This window comes from Nelumbo nucifera, chromosome 5, assembly GCF_055504915.1.
Source record: "Nelumbo nucifera cultivar China Antique chromosome 5, China Antique-T2T, whole genome shotgun sequence".
NCBI lineage: Eukaryota > Viridiplantae > Streptophyta > Magnoliopsida > Proteales > Nelumbonaceae > Nelumbo > Nelumbo nucifera.
Genome location: NC_142653.1, coordinates 46,392,336 through 46,411,250, shown reverse-complemented (window position 1 = coordinate 46,411,250; position 18,915 = coordinate 46,392,336). Strand labels below are relative to the sequence as shown.

Sequence of the window (18,915 nt, the reverse complement as noted above, 5' to 3'; positions counted from 1 at the left end):
TCTCTTAAAGTGTGTGCACAGAGAAGAGGAGGTGGGAGGTGGAAAACTAGTATAATAAGGGAGGTTTAGATGCAAAAATGAGAACCAACTTCTTGTTCAGTAAGGCAACAATGACAGGGGTGTGGCCAGAGTTTGGACATTCGAAGGTGAAGAAGGTAAGTGACAAACTGGTGGTTGTCATGGAATCTACTGGGGTGGAGGTAGACGTGAGAAGAACCTTCTACATAACTGCCTGGTGGGAAGGTTTAGATGGGGTATGGGAGTTAGAGATGTGGAGGAGTGGTTCGGAGGTTTCAAAAAAGGAGGGTGTGGTTCGGAGGTTTCAAGAACGTTGGTTTTAGAGGAAGGGGAGAGCTTCCTCTCAAAAGCAAACCAAAGGAGATCCCACCCAATTTACCGATGATTCAAAAGTTACAGGTTCAGGTGTCACCAACCTTGGTCGCCAGAGGGGTTAAAGACGAGGGAAGGGGAGGTAATGATTTGAACCATTCGATTTCAAAAGAATTGGACAGTTAGGATGGAAGAGGAGGGGCGCATACTGAGGAGGGAGTTCAAATTTTAAATGGAGTAGGGATCAGGTGTTAACCTTCAATAAGTTGAAGGATTTAATTAAAGAATGCCTCTTAGAAGACCAAGGGGCCATCAAGTCAGATGGTCAACAAAATAAAGACAGGGTGCCTGGATTGCCTCATTTGGGTCTAATGGATCGGATGTTGGATACCCAAAACCATGTGGAAGACCCAATTACCCATCCAATTTTAATTGGATCTAAAACTAAGTTTAGGCAAACTCCAAAAACAGTAAGTGAACCCTGAGCCCCCTTTCATGGCTCAACCAGTTATAGCGTAGACCACACAGGTCCAGCTTGGCTAAGTCTTCCCCCAAAGCAAACCAGAGGATCTCATCACCCTATCTCAGGTAAGAGCCTAGCCCCAAGCTCGTCTAATGCAACAACAAGAATTTTCAAAGGACGTATTGAGAGCAGCTCCCACACCGACTCCCCATCGTCGCCCCCTCTGACAAATATGACTAAAGTTGCGGAGAACTTCAGCTCCCTCTTGTTCGGCTGGATGAAGACTATCTAGAAGTAACTCCTATAGCTATGGTGAACAACGAGGAGGAGGTTTCTCTTCAGGAAAACACGATCCTTGCGGAAGCCAATCTAGGTAGCAGACAGAAAAGCAATGGTGGTGTGGCAACAAATGAGAGAGATGTGATCCCAATGAAAAGCAAAGGAAAAAAATGCGGTGTTGATGGCCGAGGGAGGTAAGCCGATAAGAAACTCTTCTTCCTCTTCTTGGGCTACTTCTAAAATGCTGGGCTTGGAAAATTTTTGGGAGTTTCGATGGAGGGTTTAGAAGACGAAACAATCAAATACCTAGAAGGGGTGGAAGAAAGAATCCTCATGGAGAGAGGGAAACGCGTAGCCAGGAACGGTGAGACTTCATCAAGAAAAAGTAGAGGGCTGATGAGGCTGCTGACATGGGGTTTAAATGACAGGGTTGGGAGTAGTGAAGGGGTGTCGAGGGGAAATAAGTAGGAGGGAGAAGTAGGAGTGGGTGGGGAGTTTTGTTTTTTGCTTTCAATTGTCGTGGAACTAAAAAATCCTTTCGTGGAATGGTAGAGGTTAAGGTCAAGGAGAAGGAGGACGGTAGTCTGTGATGCACTTAAGAGGTCTAAATTGCATAATTGCATATTGTTTTGCTGCAAGAAACAAAATTGGAGTGTGGATGCAGCAGTAATATGGAGCATGGGGGGGGAGTCAGGAAGCTTTGGGGGCTTAGTAACTCTCTGGGATCCTCAATTTGGCAGATTGGTGTCTTGTAGAATTGGACTGTTTTCAATATCAGTTGTAATGGAGCTTGGCGAGGGGCAGAAGTGCCAAGTAATAAATGTCTATGGTCCAACAGAATCCAATTTGAAACCTGTCTTCTGAGAGGAGTTAGCACAAATGGGAGGTTCCCTCACTTGCCCTTGGGTTATTGGGGGTGTCTTCAATTTGACTCATTCTAAAGGGGAAAAAAACTCAAGGACCAAACGAACAAGGTCCATGAACTTGTTTGCTGATTTTGTTAGCACGTTTGATCTTATGGATCTCCCTTAGTGGGGGCCAAATACACATGGACAAATAATCAGGAGAACCCGACAATAGTAAGGCTGGATAGAATAGATTTCTTGTCTCCTCCAGTTGGGATGAAATCTTCCCAGAATTTAGGCAGGTTTCCCTTCCCAAGCCACTATCAGATCATACTCCAATTCAGTTGGTCTGTGGTGGTAGAGAGAAAGTCAAGACACCCTTCAAACTTGAGAATGCCTGGTTTGAAGATGAAAAGTTTCATCCCCATGCTGAAATCTGTTTGGTGTGAATTACAAGTGGAAGGAACCAGCTCTTTTATCCTTGCAAGGAAGTTGGTGCCAATAAAGGAAAGGACAAAGATTTGGAAGTTTGAAAACAGTCTGGTCTTGGAAACTGAAAAGACACCCTGCCTTAGTACAATAAAAGAGATTGACAGGGCTGAAGAGTTAGGCCAATCCCCGAGGACCTAAGACAAAAGAGAAATCAGGCAAAATTGATCTATGATAAACTGGCAGTTAAAGATGAAATCAGATGGAGGCAGAGAAATAAAATTTCTTGGTTGCAGTTAGGTGACAGAAATACTCACTTCTTTCATAAAATGGCAAATGCTCGGAATAGGTCTTCTCTAATTAGTAAGCTGGAATGGGATGGAAATACGAGAGAGTCAGTTGCTCAAATTAAACAGATTGCTACAGCTTTCTATAAGAGGCTATACAAAGAAACCTGGTCTAGAAGACCTCTTCCCTCAAACTTACCCTACAAGCAATTGAGTGGTGAACAAAAGCAGTGGCTTGAGAGACCTTTCACAGAGGAGGAAATAAAGGCTGCAATTAGCATGATGGAAAGTGAGAAGTCCCCTAGACCCGATGGTCTAACTAATCTCTTTTATACTAAATGCTGGGATTTTGTTAAGCAAGACTTGGTTAGTGTATTTCAGGCCAAAATGGGGGAAAAGTATAATATGCAAACTAGATCTAGAAAAATTTTATGATTTTGTGAACTGGAAGTTCTTTTTGGAGATCTTGGAGAAAATGAGTATTGGAGTTAGAATGCAGAAATGAATCAGAGGATGCATCAGTTCTTGTCATTATTCTATCTTGACTAATGGAGGTTCAAGGGATTTCTTTCAGCTAAGAGGGTTTTGAGACAAGGGGACCCGCTCTCTCCTATGCTTTTCACTTTGGTGGCTGATGTGCTAAGTAGATTGATACTAAAAGCTGATGAAGTAATCTCCTTGGAGATGGAGAGTGGGAAGGCAGGAAGTAATTGTGACTCACTTATATTTGCAAATGAAATCATCATTTCTGTTTTTGAGTGTTGCTCTAGATTGAGAATAAACTTGGGGAAGAGCTTTTTGGCTTGAGCAAATTTACAAGAGTTAGAAGTATTGGCTGACTACTTGGGATGTCAATTAGCTTCTTGCCCTTTAGTCTACTTAGGTCTACCCCTAGGTAGGAACCCAAAATCTTTTTTTTTTTTTTGGAAACTAGTTCTAGAGAAATTTGCAAGGAAGCTTGTAGTTTGGAAGAGAAATTATCTCTTTAGGGGAAAGGATTACCTTGATCAGATCAACTCGGGAAAATCTTCCTATTTATTTTCTCTCTACTTTTCGTATCCCAATCAAAGTGGCAAGGAAGCTAGAGAAAATCATGAGAGATTTCCTTTGGGAACCGGAAAGGAAAGGAAAAATCATTTGGTGAAGTGGGAAGTAGTGTGGTAAAACAAAGAGCCATGGGGGGTTAAGTTTAGGAAATATGATACATAGGAACACTGCTTTACTTGGAAAATGCTTGTGGCACTTGCCTCAAGAGAAGGAAAGTTTGTAGCACAAAGTCAAAGTAAGTATTCATGGTACTTCAAGCAATGAATGTGATGCAAAGGTGTCACCTCTTGCTTCAGCTGCTTCTCCTTGGAAAGCCATTTATGAGGTACTCTCTACTTTCTTATATTTCACATACTTGATGTAGGAAGTGGTAATAAAGTCCTTTTCTGGGAAGATGTCTGGTTGGGTGATACTCCCCTAAAATCTCAAAACCCTTTGCTCTATTCGCTTTCTAGTCTTCAAAAGAAGCCCATTACTCACACTTTTTGGGAAGATGGCAAGGTTACTTGACAAAGTGTCCTACCATACAACTCCAAATGGTCACGAAAAAAGTTAATGACTTCTTCCTTGGATTCCGAACCAGAAGAACATGATTGTGATACAATGTGGCTAGTAGTCTCCTGAGATAACACATTTGCTGAATTATACCTCTTTTGGTTCTTCTGAATCGGTTTCTTACCCTAACCTAATTCTTTATTCAACTCCTAAGCCCACTTCGGCTTTCCATGACGATCCTAACAAGTCTTTCTGGTGTAACTAGAGTCCATAGACAGCTGACATTGAGTGCACCAAAGTTTATCCTTGTCCTCTATCCTTTTCTGAGAATCACCCTTCTTAAAAGAATTACCACCATTTGTATTTGCACCTCCCCTAGCTACTAAAGCAACCAGATCCCCCTCAGAAGTATTCATCACATTTATTCTACTCCATTCTATCTACACCAAGGCATAAACTTCTTGGACTGAAGAAACTGTTTACCTATCCTTTTGTTTATGTTCTATGCTGTTAATGGGCCTTACTTATGTTATGTTTACTTAAGATTAATTGCCCAGTTAAGGGCCTCTCTGTAATTACTGTAAACTAAGTTTAATGAAAAGGAATTAGGGTGTAAGAGAGGATTACATTTCGAAATCTTCCTCTGAACCCTATTTGCCGCAATCTTCTTCATCTCTCTTCTTGCTTCTCTCTTCTGCTGTTCTCAATCATCTTTTAGACTGATTTTAATTAGTCCATTAGTTTCAAAGGACTGTTTTTCTTCTTGGTATCAGAATGGGATCTCCTTTTCTCTTTTTTCTTCTTTTTCTTCCCATACATAGTGTGTATGGAGAACTGAAACGAATGAGTAGCTAAAAATTTTTTTCTTCAGCCCAGTTGTTAGTGAATTTTTGGAGAGAAGAAGGCTGTCTTTGTCATCATTCTGACAGTCTCTAGTATTTTGCCCAAAACCCTAATTAACCGGAGAATTCTGCTTGCGGGCCCCACAGGGAGTTTGATCTTGGCGCTCAGTGATTAAAAGACTTCTTGTTCTTCATCTTGAAGATCAATTCAAGCAGCTTGGTGTTCTGTGAAGTCTACAAGGAGCGGCTGGGTTTTTTTCTATTTCTCTCGGGTTCCAGGTGTGACGCAGTTAACAGGTACGGCTGCATAGAGGTTGGTTCTCAGCATCTATTTTTTTCCTGTCTTCCTTGATTGTTAATTGAAGTTGTTAGAAGTTCTTTTGGAGTGTTTTTAAGATGGATACCTTGGGAGTTGAAAACAAGCATGTTGTCGAATCCGGACAGGTTCCAAGGGCTCCTATTGACTCTCTACTAGGCTATGACCACGGTCAAGCTAGATGGAACCAACTATCTGGCATGGTCACAATCAGTAAAAATTCATGTCTGCAATAGAGGCAAGTGGGGGTATATCTCCGGGAGCAAGAAAGCTCCTCCAAAAGATGATCCATCTTATGAAAAATGGATGCAAGAAAATTATACTATCATTGGATGGTTAGTAAATTCGATGCAACCTCAAATCAATCAACACTATTTATGGATGAATTCAGCAAAGGAAATATGGGACAGTGTTGCTGAAACTTATTCTCAGAAACTGAATGTGGCCAGGGCATATAAGCTGAGGAGTGATGTGAATAATTTAAGGCAGGGGGGCTGAAATCCCTTTGGCAAGAAACTGACTTGATGGAAACTGTTGTCTGGGAAAGTACTAATGATGCTGAAACCTACAGAAAATTAGTTGAGAGAAACAGGGTTTTTGAATTCTTGACAGGGTTGAATCCCGAGTTTGACTTGATGGAAACTTATTCTTCCAACCCTCCGGGAAATTCAACTTCTTCTGCATTTGCTCATTCAGATATACCGTACATGGGCTACTACCAATCATGCAACTATCTCAGGTAATCGTAGGATCCCTTGGATTATTGATTTTGGTACTTCTGATCATATGACCAGCCTTTCCACTTTGTTTATTTCTTATGATTTGCTTCCTGGCCGTGATAAGATCACCCTAGCCGATGGCTCTCTTGCTCCCATCTCTGGCAAGGGAACCATCAAGGCTATAGACTCTCTTTTACTTCCTTTTGCTCTTCATGTGCCCAAACTAAATACAAATTTGTTATCTGTAAGTAGACTAACTAAGTTTTTGAACTGCAGTGTTAGAACTCCAGAACAGAATGGAAATGTTGAAAGAAAAAACCGACACATTGTTGAAGTTGCAAGGAGTATCCTATTTGCCTCACATATTCCTACAAGATTTTGGGGGGATGTTGTTCTCACTACAACCTACCTAATTAACCATATGCCATCCAGAGTGTTTGGTTTTAAGTCTCCTTCATCCGGGTAAGGACCTTTTTTCTATTCCACTTCGTGTCTTTGGCTGTACTTGTTATGTACACATTCCAAGTACCCAGAGACATAAATTTGAATCAAAGGCCCACAAGTGCATATTCCTTGGTTATGCCTCCACACAGAAGGGTTATTGTTGTTTTGATCCAAAGTCCGGAAATTGGTATGTCTCGATGGATGTCACCTTTGATAAGTCCTCTCCTTTCCATGAACCTTCTCTAGATAAACATTGTTCAAAGGGGGAGAATTTGTCACAATTGTTTGCTCTCCCCCTTCCTGTCCCAGTTGAGTCTTCTTTTGAGCCTCCTTCTATTTCCAATGAGTCAAGGAAGGAACAGTCATCTCATGCTCCTTCCAATATTCCTATTCCTCCTCTGTTACCTCCTCGTCCTCTCTTTAATCCTAGGTTGTACCAGCAACAAAGAACTAGAAGTGGGCAGATTGTTTCCTCTACATCACATGAGCCTCCTACACTTCCTGTTATAGAAGAGACAACAGGTACTGATACAGTCCTTTGGAGCCCCCTTCCCAGATCTTGATGTCCAAATTGCTATCAAGAAAGGTAAAAGGAAGTGTATTGCACATTGCATTTCCAAACACCCTTCTTATAGTTTGCTTTCTCCTTCATGTTATGTTTATCTTTCTTTTGTTGCTTCTAACCCAATACCTAGGTCAGTGTCAAAAGCTCTACTGTTCCAGAATGGAGGGATGCTATGAGAACTGAAATTGATGCCCTGCATAAGAATGACACATGGGAAGTGGTTGATTGGCCTAAAGGGAAAAAACCAGTGGGCTATAAGTGGGTTTTCACCATCAAATACCATGTTGATGGCACCATTGAAAGGTACAAAGCTAGGCTGGTTGCAAAAGGTTATACACAGACATATGGTATTGACTATCTGGAGATCTTTGCTCCTATTGCAAAGATGACTTCTGTGAGGGTTCTACTATCTCTGATTGCACATTCATATTGGCCACCTTATCAGCTAGATGTGAAAAATGCATTCTTGAATGGGAGAATTACATGAGGAGGTCTAGATGTCTCTTCCACTGGGGATGTATGACACAGATATGGAGGGAAAGGTGTGAAAGTTAAAGAAGTCTCTTTATGGACTTAAACTGTCACCTAGGGCATGGTTTGAAAGGTTTAGGGTTGTTCTTGTTAACATTGGCTATATGCAGACTCAGTCTGATCATACCCTCTTTGTGAAGAGGAGAGGCTCTTTGGTGGTCTATCTTATTGTCTATGTTGATGATATAATTGTGACTGGTACTGATCTAACAGGGATTAATGATCTTAAATCTTTTCTTCATACAGAGTTTGAGATCAAAGATCTGGGGGAATTGAGGTACTTCCTTGGCATAGAAGTAGCTCGGTCTGAGGATGGGATCTTTATCTCTCAATGAAAGTATGTGCTTGATTTGCTCACTGAAATAGGCAAAATGGGTGCAAAACCAGTGGCTACTCCTATTGATATGAGTCACAAACTTTCTACCTCAGATGGAGAACTGTTGAAGGATAAGGGAGTTTTTCAGAGGTTACTTGGGAAAATGCTCTATCTTTGCATGACTCAATCAAATATTGCATATGCTATCAGCTGCATTAGTCAGTTCATGCATGCTCCCAAGGACACTCATATGGCAGCAGCAGAACGAATTGTGTGTTATTTAAAAGGTTCTCCTGGAAAATGAATTCTATTTGCTAAGCATGGTCATATGAAACTGGAGGCTTACACAGATGTTGATTGGGCCAAAAACATTGATGATAGAAGGTCAACTTCTAGGTATTGTAGCATGGTGGCAGGTAATATTGTTTCTTGGAGAAGCAAGAAACAATCAGTTGTTGCCAAATCCTCAGCAGAGGCAGAGTACATTGTCAAGGCTCATGGAGTTTCTGAGTTACTTTGGCTTTGATCCTTGATGGAGGAACTGGGTGTTGACTATGATAAGCCATTAATGTTACATTGTGATAATCAAGCTGCCATCAACATGGCTCACAATCAAGTGCAACATGATAGGACTAAACATATTGAAGTTGACAGACATTTTATCCGAGAAAGAGTAGCTTCTGGAGAAGTTTGGCTGTCGTTTATTTCTTCTAAAGAACAGTTAGCTGACATCCTTACCAAGGAAATCCCCAAGGCCAAACTTCAGCATAATACTGGCAAGCTTGGCATGATTGACATCTATGCTTAGCTTGAGGGGGAGTGTAGAGAGAATGGGCCAAATGGCCCGTAGACTGTTTACTTATCCTTTTGTTTATGTTCTATGTTGTTAATGGGCCTCAAAATGGGCCTTACTTATGTTATGTTTACTTAAGATTAATCGCCCAGTTAAGGGCCTCTCTGTAATTACTGTAAACTAAGTTTAATGAAAAGGAATCAGGATGTAAGAGAGGATTACATTTCGAAATCTTCCTTTGAACCCTATTTGTCGCCATCTTCTTCTCTTGCTTCTCTCTTCTGTTGTTCTCTATCATCTTTTAGTCCGTTAGTTTTAGAGGATTGTTTTTCTTCTGAGATCTTTACTTCCTAAGATCTGCACGCAAATAGATTGATACATAGGATTCAACCCTAAAAGGAAAGCAAACACCCTCTGTTGAGACTTGAGAAGCTAGGGTTTTGTAGGTTTTGGCATCATCATCATATTTTCAATTCATGTTTTGATAATGATCTAACTCCTTCTAGATTGAAGTCAGTCTAAGTAGTACACTAAGAGACTTCTCTCCCCCTGTTTACATGTGGATGCAGCTTGCAACTGATGGAATTTTGCATAGTGCCTTTATTATAAATAAGTGGATTTTGCTTGTTCCCAAATTTCAATAGTTATATCAGCCCACATAAAGTTTTTTCTCACCTATGGTAGCATAGATACAACCAGCCATGACATCACCATACCATAGTTGTCAAGGCAATGCCTAGGCGACAAGGCGCCCTTGGAGACTCGCCTCGCCTAGTCGCCAAGGAGTTTTGCATACTATGTAATAAAATACTTTTTATACTGTTATTGTTTTGAGATTATAATTATAAGATAAACATTATTAAAGAAAAATATTGCTACTGTGTTTATAAAATAAACAGTTTTGCATATTGTGTTTATAAACTAATCAACACAAACATTGCTAGCTGCTGTATTGAACCCTCAGGTTGTGTTTGGTTTGAAGGAAAAAGTAGGGAAAGGTAGGGAAACCCATACAAGATCTGTAAAGGTTTCCCTACCTTTCCTTTCCTTTCCCTACTTTTTCCTTCAAACCAAACATACTGTCAATGACTTCAAAGTCTGAACCAATAAGTAAGGGAAGAACTTAAGATTTTGTCTAATCAACACAGTTCTTTTTCCACATCTTCTTCTTCTTCTTCAACCTTTTCTTCTCTTCTTTTCCTATAACAAAAATAGGGGTTCAGCCTCTATATTTTTTGAATTTTCTTCCTTTCTTCTTTTTCTTCTCATAAATATGTTGATTTTCTAGACATAAACATGAAGCTTCTTATGAAAATTATGGATAGTTATTAAAGAAAGTTGGTTATGGAACCTAGGGAACTACCCAAGGATATGTGATTTTTACTTAAAAAAATCCATCGCCTAGGCGACTAGGCGACAAGGCGCCCCCCTATCGCCTAGCCTCGCCTTGGCACCTTGAAAAGTATGAACCATACTATTTTCTTGGTCCCATTTGTCATGTCCTGCACTCACAGATTTTGGTTCTTTAATTTTTCCATTGATATATCCTAGCCATGGTTTCAAACGTCGTGAAATGTCGCTAATGTCGCCCAACATATGTCAATGTCGAGGCTCACCAACATGAAAATGGATGGTAATATAAAAGTTACATTATTTCGGTCGACATTTCCTATATTTCGGAAATGTCGACCAAATCACTCCAAATAACCAAAAAAAAGGCAGCTTTTCCTATTATGTCAACAAGATGTCAATAATGTCAACAGGATGTCAACTAATGTACATTAATATATTATATTATTATAATAAGTATATTAATATAAATTATTCCATTAACAATTTCTATTTAATATTTCAAATAAAATATTTATAAAAAAGAATTAACAAAATATAAAAACAAAAGAATAAATTAATTACTTTATAATATAAAACATAAAATATTTTTCAAGTAATCAAATATTAACTAGTTAGTATTTTTTAAAATATTTATTAAAATCAGAAAATGTTTATTAAATTTTTTAATAAATTATATTCTACATTTAATATAAAAAATCAGAATAAATTTATTAAATTTTATACTAAATCATAATTTATTATAAGTTTAGTATTAAAAAGAATAATAAATTCATTAAGTTTTATAAGAAATCAGAATTTATCATAATCTTAATACTACAAAAAGGAGAATCAGTTTATAAAATTTATAATAAAACATAATGTATTATAACTTTAATATTTAAAAAATCAGAATAAATGTATTTCTACTTACTAGTGTGAAATAAATATATTAGAATTTATAATAAATCAGAATTAAAATTAAGAAAAGAAAATATCAGATAACCTTGTAAAAACATCAAAATGCATAATAAATCAGTAAATCGTCATTTACTAATTTGTTATTGATCTTTGTTTCTTAGCTTTATATAATGGTTGGGAATAAGATAATAGTCTAGAAATATGTATTAATGCTTCTTTTATCATTTTACAAAATATCATTGCATATTTTCACATATTTCATAATATTTCCACAATGTCTCTAATTTTTACAATATTTCCCATCGACATTTCTGACATATGTCCTATATTTTGGTAAGCGACATTTCCATATTTTAAACCTTGAACCTAGCTTTCCCCTTCCAATGATGTAGAGTCTAATTCTCTTTAACCACTCTAGATGATTAAGACCATCTAGAGGAATAACAGCCATGGGAAAGCTCATGTTCACACTCCCATTCAGTCCACCTTGACTAAAGGACACACCCAAGGTAACTGTATCTTCAGATGACATGATGTATCAACTAGAATTCATTGTACAGACAAACACATCCACAAAAAACACTAATTCTGGTAGTACAGCCGTACAGGCCAGCACTACTGGGAGCCAGAAACACTGTGCTACAGAGTTTTCGAAGCCCTACGATCGCAGAGATTTACTTAAAAAAGGCCACATACCTGGGTACAAGAGGATCACACCAGATCTACAGAACCAAAAAGCTCTATTACTGTTGTTACAGCAACAACCAATCATACCAGATCTACAGAACCCACATACCTGTGTACAAGAGGATCACATAATCCATACAGGTGTTGGAAAACACCCAAAAAAGAAATCACAGCATTCAGCCACCACAAAGAATCAACTTTTATTTTGGCACACAACCAAGAAAAACAGGGAGAAGAAGAGACAAAATGCTCTCAGACCAATCTGATATAAATCCAGCTGAAATCGATCTGGAAATCCTCAAGAAAGTGATAAAAAATAGATAAACAGGCCCACAAAGACTATTCTGATACCATGTTTTCTTGATTAAACTAGGAGAAAATAAGAAGAAAAGAAGAACGAATGAGGAAGAAGAAAAAAGAGAAGAGAGAGAAGAGAGGAAGAGATAAACAGTGATTAGAGAGCCAAAAAGCTTACTGGCAGTGCCAGCTTTCTTATGTATATATTAGGGCAACAGAATATAACATAAAAGTAAATAAAAAGACCATAGCGCCCACTGGTGGCACATGCCACATAACTATTGACAGATTTAACACTAGAAAAGTACAGGTGATGCCATCCAACTACAGTGAGGGAGTTATTAACAGGATCAAAATTGAAGAGCTTAAAGAGAAGAAGCAAGCTCATCTGCGGGTGGTAATGTGGAATGCATGTAAGGAGAGAAGCCTTAGAAATTTCAATAACAAGTGCTGAACCCCTATACTTTCCCATTCATCCACAATAAGGTAAACAGGGAGGTTGAAAAGCCTGGAGTTGATTCGTAGAATTTTTCCTCTTAGGGAGATGTGGTTTTTCTTCAAAGCTATAAGGAATTTTTTAACAACTGGATCCTAAAAAAAATAACTCTAAGGTCACCACCATTGGGAGTCCCAAATATTTTAATGAAAAGCTGCTACCTCACATCCTAAGACACTAGCACAACCCTCTACCACCTCTAGTTCCATGTAGATCCCTACTAAGCCACATTCTGAGAAACTTGCTCTTAACCCAAACACCTCCATGCTCTCAAGTATGGTATTTAAGCTTTTCATATCCCACTAAATCCTGAATTCACAAGGATAATGGTATTATCTGTGAAATGCAAATGAGAAACCACCTTGCTATCCCTACCCATCCCAGACCCTCTAATGACAAGATAGGATTAGCTGAACGTGATAGCTGTTAAGCAGGCTGTGAAACCAATGATAACACTCCAGACCAGTCATAAAATACATAGGGCCCACAACCACTCAACCTCTCTCTATGGGCCCCATATGTTTTATCACTGATGTGGGGCGTTATCATTGGTTCCACAGCCATCAGGTTAAGGTAATCCCAATTCTCTAATGACATCTCTCTCATGAGCTCACTCAGAAAGTGGATCAAGGTTTCCACAATCAGGATACACAGCCGCACTGGGAGTTACCTTGACTTAATCTTCTTGGTGCATTAAAAAACACCTTGGAGATCCATTTATTATTAGGGTTGAGAAGTGGGTAGACGAGACACATTCCATCCAACTCACACACCTTCTACCATAACTATCTTCCCCATCAAAGTATTTAAAAATCTGGTTCACAAGATCATAAGTTTTTTTCTGTTTTTAGATCTAGTTTCTAAATGAAGCCCTTCTTCTCAGGTACCTATGTCATGAAAAGCTTCATAGGCTACCAAGATTTGATCTAGTAAGCTAGTCTCCAAGAAACACTGGCTAACTGAACTGAACATATATATATATATATATATATATCTGTGTGTGTGTGTGGACTCCCAATGACCTCCACCAAATCAAAGTACAAAAGCCACCCCTAAACCTCCTTCTCGAACACTTCCTCCTGCCGTTCATCAGCCTCATTCCAAATCTCTCCTCCTTCCCCCACTATGACTTTCCTCTTCCTTCTTTCTCCTCTCAAACTCCTCAAAGGTTCTTCTAGCAAACGCCTCACCACCTTGGAAAAACAGACCAAGACTCTTGCCAACCTCCACATCTCTATCAATGGTATTCTCTAGGGCCAAACTTCCTTCCCTCCCTCTCCAACTTATCTTCTGAAAGTACATTGTTCATTTTTAAAAGAGATTCATTCCCATCCTCCCTTTTCTTCTCCTCTTGAGACAAGGTCACCAGCTGGGTCTCTGACCTGATGGGGACTTGGGACACCACCCCACCAGACACCTTGAATGTTGAGACTCTTGACTTCACTCCTTTTCTATTAAACAGCCTTACTTCTTTGTAGGATCTGCCCCAACCAAACCAAGCCTCAACTGTGATAAGACTTTAGTCATGTGAACAATGTGGGAATTACATGATCCACAAGGTTTCTTAGGAGCCACCTCATCAACAGCAGAATTTTCTTTCTCTTCGATCTTCCTCCTAAGCCCAAGTCAACACCTAACATTCCAATCACCACTTCCTTAAACAAACAAAGATCACCAATTAAGACCTCGTCTTGGGAACAGCCCCTAACAACTGCATCTTCGAATTCACCCCCTTCTTCACCAACTCCAATTTCTTTGTCCTTTTTAGCATTACCTTCTACTCTTACAGCTGCCTCCGCTCCAGCCCCCAGCCCAAACTCCACCCCTTCTGCTTCTTCCCCTGATTATACTTACAGAATAACCTGCACATCAAGTTATCAAATCTCCAATTCAAGGAAAAAGAAAATGGCCCAAACATAAGAGGTAAAACAAGTAATTTCTTCATTAGATAATAATCCAACCACTAGTCAGCTTTACTATGGAATAATATGATGAAGAATCGGTTAATTAACAAAATAACCAGTGGTGCTCTATCATTGAAAAGAAGGGTCTCCTTCAAACCTTGAGTAAAATTTTTAGACCAGTCTCAGGGCACAAGTTAAAACAATCAAAAGTCTAAAGTTGCTCATAGATACCCATTAATCCTTACTTTGGGAAGAATAAAATGTATATGGACCTCAACTTGAAATAGAAGAGAGAACTGTCTCAAGGCCATTACTATCTGATTAGGGGATTGGAATATGGTCATTTGGGCTTCTTTTCTGGATCAGACAAAATTTGGTTTTCAGGGTTTGTATTTTGGTTGCAGAATTTGGCTGTGTTGTACTTCTTGTGTGATTAGTTTTGAATGTTTGTATCTTCTTACTGTTGTATGTTGGTAGGGAAGGTATATCTGTTGAGCATCAATGGATGAGATCTCAGTGTTTGAGTGGTGCCGAGTTTTTGAGGTTGGTAGGGCTTCATGGTGGTGCTTGGGCCACAAAGCCCATATACAGATTGCATACTCTTTTTTCTTTTTTTTTCTTTGTTTTATTAAATTTTCTTTTTATTATATCAAAATAAAATGATCAGAATCCAGAACCAATAAATCAACATTAAAGAAACTGATAATAACCCCAAACAAGGGACTTAGAAGATTACCAACCAGCTCATAATGAAGCAAAGCAACGAGCTTAACTGAATCAAAATGCATATATACCACGAGCCAATGGCCCAATGCAAGCACCTGGTTGACTGCCCAACTGAACCACATAAAAGAATCGCTAAGGCATAAGCACATACATGTTTACACTTTACAATGAAAACCACTGTCCATATTAAAACTCAGTTACCACCCCATAAGCTAGCCTTTTCTGATCCACCAGCATTCTAAAAGTATAAAGTATGCCCTTCACCCAGTTACCACATTGGCTATTTCCATGTCCTCTACCACAAATCTAATAAAATGTTGAGCAATTTTTTCAGACTTGTCACTTCAACACTCTCCGTCTAATAAACTCATGCTCTAATGAGAAGAACGCTAACAGTTTTAAGGAATTCTAGAAAAATGAGGAATTATAAACATTTCTTAGTTACCATATTGGCTGTTGCAAGTCTTCCATCCCAAAAGATTAAAAAACAATCTTTAACGTAGAATATATATAGAGACACACACCAAGGAAATAAACCAAGCACCTGGTGCTTCTTCTCCTTCTTTCTCTCATTCCGCTTAGCCGCCTTTGTCTTCGGCTTAGCATCCAAAACCGGGTCATAACCCGGCGGGACCTCCGGCGTGGCCATGCTTTTCCTAAACTGCATCAAAAGAAAACACCATCGGCTGCAAAATCCCCGACGATAATAAGCGAAGACAAAGACCGACTCAAAACAGAGAACGTCAAAGAAACCAAAAGGGTTGAAATTTTCCGCTCCTACCAGAGCACCTTTGGATTGGTAGATTGCAACTTCATCTTGAGGGATGTAGCCTGCCCTAATCCGAATGGCTTTCCTCAAAGTACCGTCTGGTCTCCTCGTTGGCGCCAAAATTCTCTCCCCTTCTTTTAAGGGTTTTCCCAGAAGAGCCAGTTGCTGTTTCGGTAGTTCGTCTTCTGTTCCTCCAGTGGAAGCCATTAAAGAATGTCTTTGAAATCACAAAAACGAAGGCTCCCTCAACGAGCTCGAAATGAAAGAAACGTCGGAACCAAGGAGAAGAAATGGAACTTGGGTTTCTTTGATTAATTGATTTTCCTCTCTCTCTCTCTCTCTCTCTCTCTCTTCCTGTGTTTTTGATGATTTTTGCTGCTCTTGTCGTGCTAGTATGTTTGAGGGGAGTGACAGAGGGTGAAAGAAGGAGAGCTGACTTGGAGAGCCACTTACAGTAAGAGCCTCCATGGCTTTGCTTTTCAGCTTTTGCGCCCTCGTTTGTTTGTTGAACTTCTGTGAAGTGTGACGGTAAGAGACTCTTACAGTTGACTACCTGCCACGTGGAGAGCTGACTTGGCAATTTGAATAAACGATAATCTCTGCCACTTATCAAAGCTGCCATGTCTATAAAAATGTCCGTCAGGGAGGACTTTCAGCTTTACAAATCGGGGCTTTCTCGGCTTTATAAAGGGGGCCCATCCAAAAGGCGTATATGTCACGGGGGTAGTTCTGGAGTGGAAGAAACCTGTGCAGCAGGTCAGGACAAGCCTTTGTGTGATGCGAGGTTAAGAGTTGTCCAATGAGATGGCTCTACCAAGGTTAATAGCACTAGATCATGACCTCAAGTCGCATGGTCGAGGCACTCAGCTGGTTCTGGCCGGTCCATGGGAGGCATCGCTTACGTGCTAAATGGGGAAGGCCATGATGTGAGGCGACTGGGCACCTATGTGATGGGTCTCCTGTATGCCGATGATGTAGGCACCTGTGTGCCAAGGATGATAGGCAACCGCTTGGGTTGGAACACACCCATGCACTATGGGCAACATGATAGCTCATTCAACTTAGCCAAGGGGCTGGCATGGTGAAGGGTCATGCTTGAGCTAGGCCCACATGTCAAGCCTCCCTTCAGTATCAACGGCGCAGTGTTGATCCATGCACTGTCCCCATGAGCATGTGTGCGCCCATGAGGAACCCTGGTAGCCATGCTAGCCATTAACCAGGGCCGCCCCGCAATAGATGAAGGTCTAGGAGTGCCAAGGTTAGGCACCCAAGGAGGTTGACCACCCCTCCTCAAAGAGTACGTTAAGCTTTTGGTGATTTGCCTGAAGATAACATCACTATTCCCAAAAATCTTACAAGCGAAAATGGTGATGGTGTCCCTTAACATAAGCCCGCCATGCGTAGGCAAGGCTAAGCTTGTGTCAGACCGTGGCAGGCTCCCCCACTCAAATCCATTGTCGTCCTCGACAATGGCTCCTTCTGTGAATAGGCGTCTATGTCCCACGCCATCCACTTGTCTGCTAGTTCTTGGGCTCGTCTGGCCAACCCGGGTCTTGCCTATGTTGGTGTCCATTTATGGGAACGGAACCATTTCACCATGTCGGCCTGCCTAGACTTCACCCCCTGTGTTGAGATTACTCAAACCGCACGATGGCTATGCCGTTGAAAGTGTGTGAGAAGAGCCCTCAAAGAAATTGTGTGTGATGCTTCACGGAGGTCCGCCCCATGTATCATCTTTACCTCAAGGCTCGACCGTCTTCTTGGTAGCTTTTCGGTGGTGCTACCGAACATGTTGTGATAGGTTTGCTCTTGTTTGTTGGCGTGTGTCCTGGGTGTACCCTTTCACCATGCTGGTCTGCAGACTTCACCTCGTCGTGTGCGGGTTATTCAAACCTAGTCATGGCTTATGGTTTGTTGGCCCTCGAAACTACACTTCACCTCGCCGGTTTGGGCTACATCTTCGCTCCAAGAGGGCCCCAATGTGCTGCTGCCTCAAGGAGATCTGACCGCAATGTGCGTGAGTGTGGCAACTTTTACCCATGATGTTGTCAAACATGCACTCGCCTTGTGATGTGTTGTTGTTGCTGTGAATATTCCGCCTATGTGTTGAGCTGAGCATGTCCTCCGATGCATTGCCGGTGTAGGGCCACCATGCTCCAACGGCCAGTGTACCTACATTCCTATCATTCCAATATTGTGGCTTCAACCAATGACCCATCTGATGCAAAACTATCACTTCAGTGATATTCCTTGACCAACCGTCGACACCAACCAATTTCGGGCTGTTGTCCCTGCCTTAGTAGTGCCTCAGACAAAGCTACAGAACAATGGCTCATCCGTCATGAAACCAAGATGTAGGCGCACCGCCCACAACTCACTAAAATGAACAGCAACTGATGTATGTGAGAAAGCATGGCACTCCCCCACTAAAACCACCACAATATGCCTTCCACGAAAACGCTCATGTGTCTGCCCCCGCATGAGCACAGCAACCAATGTGTCTGCCCCCATAAGGGTGTAGTTTTTGGGGTCACTGGAATGGGGCCACGAATGAATGGCCTCTTGCCAGGCCTGATGTGTATGCTTGCTTGCTTGTACCCAAGTGGAAGTGCCTATGGACCGCACCCCACGATGTGCAGCTTGTTGAGATGACCGCTTCAATTGGCTCTGTGCTAATCTGCTTTGATACCAACTGCAGCAGCAGTTGGCTAGCTCGCCTTGATACCAACTATCACGGGGGTAGTTCTGCAGTGGAAGAAACCCGTGTGGCATTCAGGCCTAGGCAGGCCAAGACAAGCCTTTGTGTGATGCGAGGCTAGGAGTTGCCCGATGAGATGGCTCCACCAAGGTCAGTAGCACTGGATCATGACCTCAAGTTGCATGGCCGGGGCACTCGGCTGGCTCTGGCCGGTCCATGGGAGGCACCGCTTACGTGCTAAATGGGGAAGGCCATGATGTGAGGCGACTGGGCGCTGATGTGATGGGTCTTCTGTATGCTGATGATGTAGGCACCTGTGTGCCAAGGATGATAGGCAACCGCTTGGGCCAGACCACACTCATGCGCTATGGCCAACGAGATAGCTCA

The 18,915-nt window shown here is 41.0% G+C and overlaps 1 protein-coding gene across 9 annotated transcripts in view; it reads right to left on the bottom strand.

Moving 5' to 3' along the window:
• LOC104589326 (partner of Y14 and mago-like) overlaps positions 1-16,305 on the bottom strand; it is a 36,451-nt gene extending 20,146 nt beyond the window's left edge. For 2 of the 9 annotated variants that reach the window (XR_016076669.1, XM_088888835.1), the window contains exons 1-2: positions 15,843-16,294; positions 15,507-15,722 (exon numbers count right to left, since the gene is read on the bottom strand). Coding sequence is in view for 8 of the 9 variants with exons in the window: in XM_088888835.1 (XP_088744961.1) it covers positions 15,507-15,722; positions 15,843-16,037 (411 nt within the window). In the remaining variant the exon portion in view is untranslated. Of the gene's footprint in view, positions 1-15,506; positions 15,748-15,842 lie in introns of all 9 variants that reach the window. The other 7 variants (XM_088888836.1, XM_088888838.1, XM_088888837.1 and 4 more) reach the window with 7 other exon arrangements.
• Positions 16,306-18,915: the final 2,610 nt, after the last annotated feature.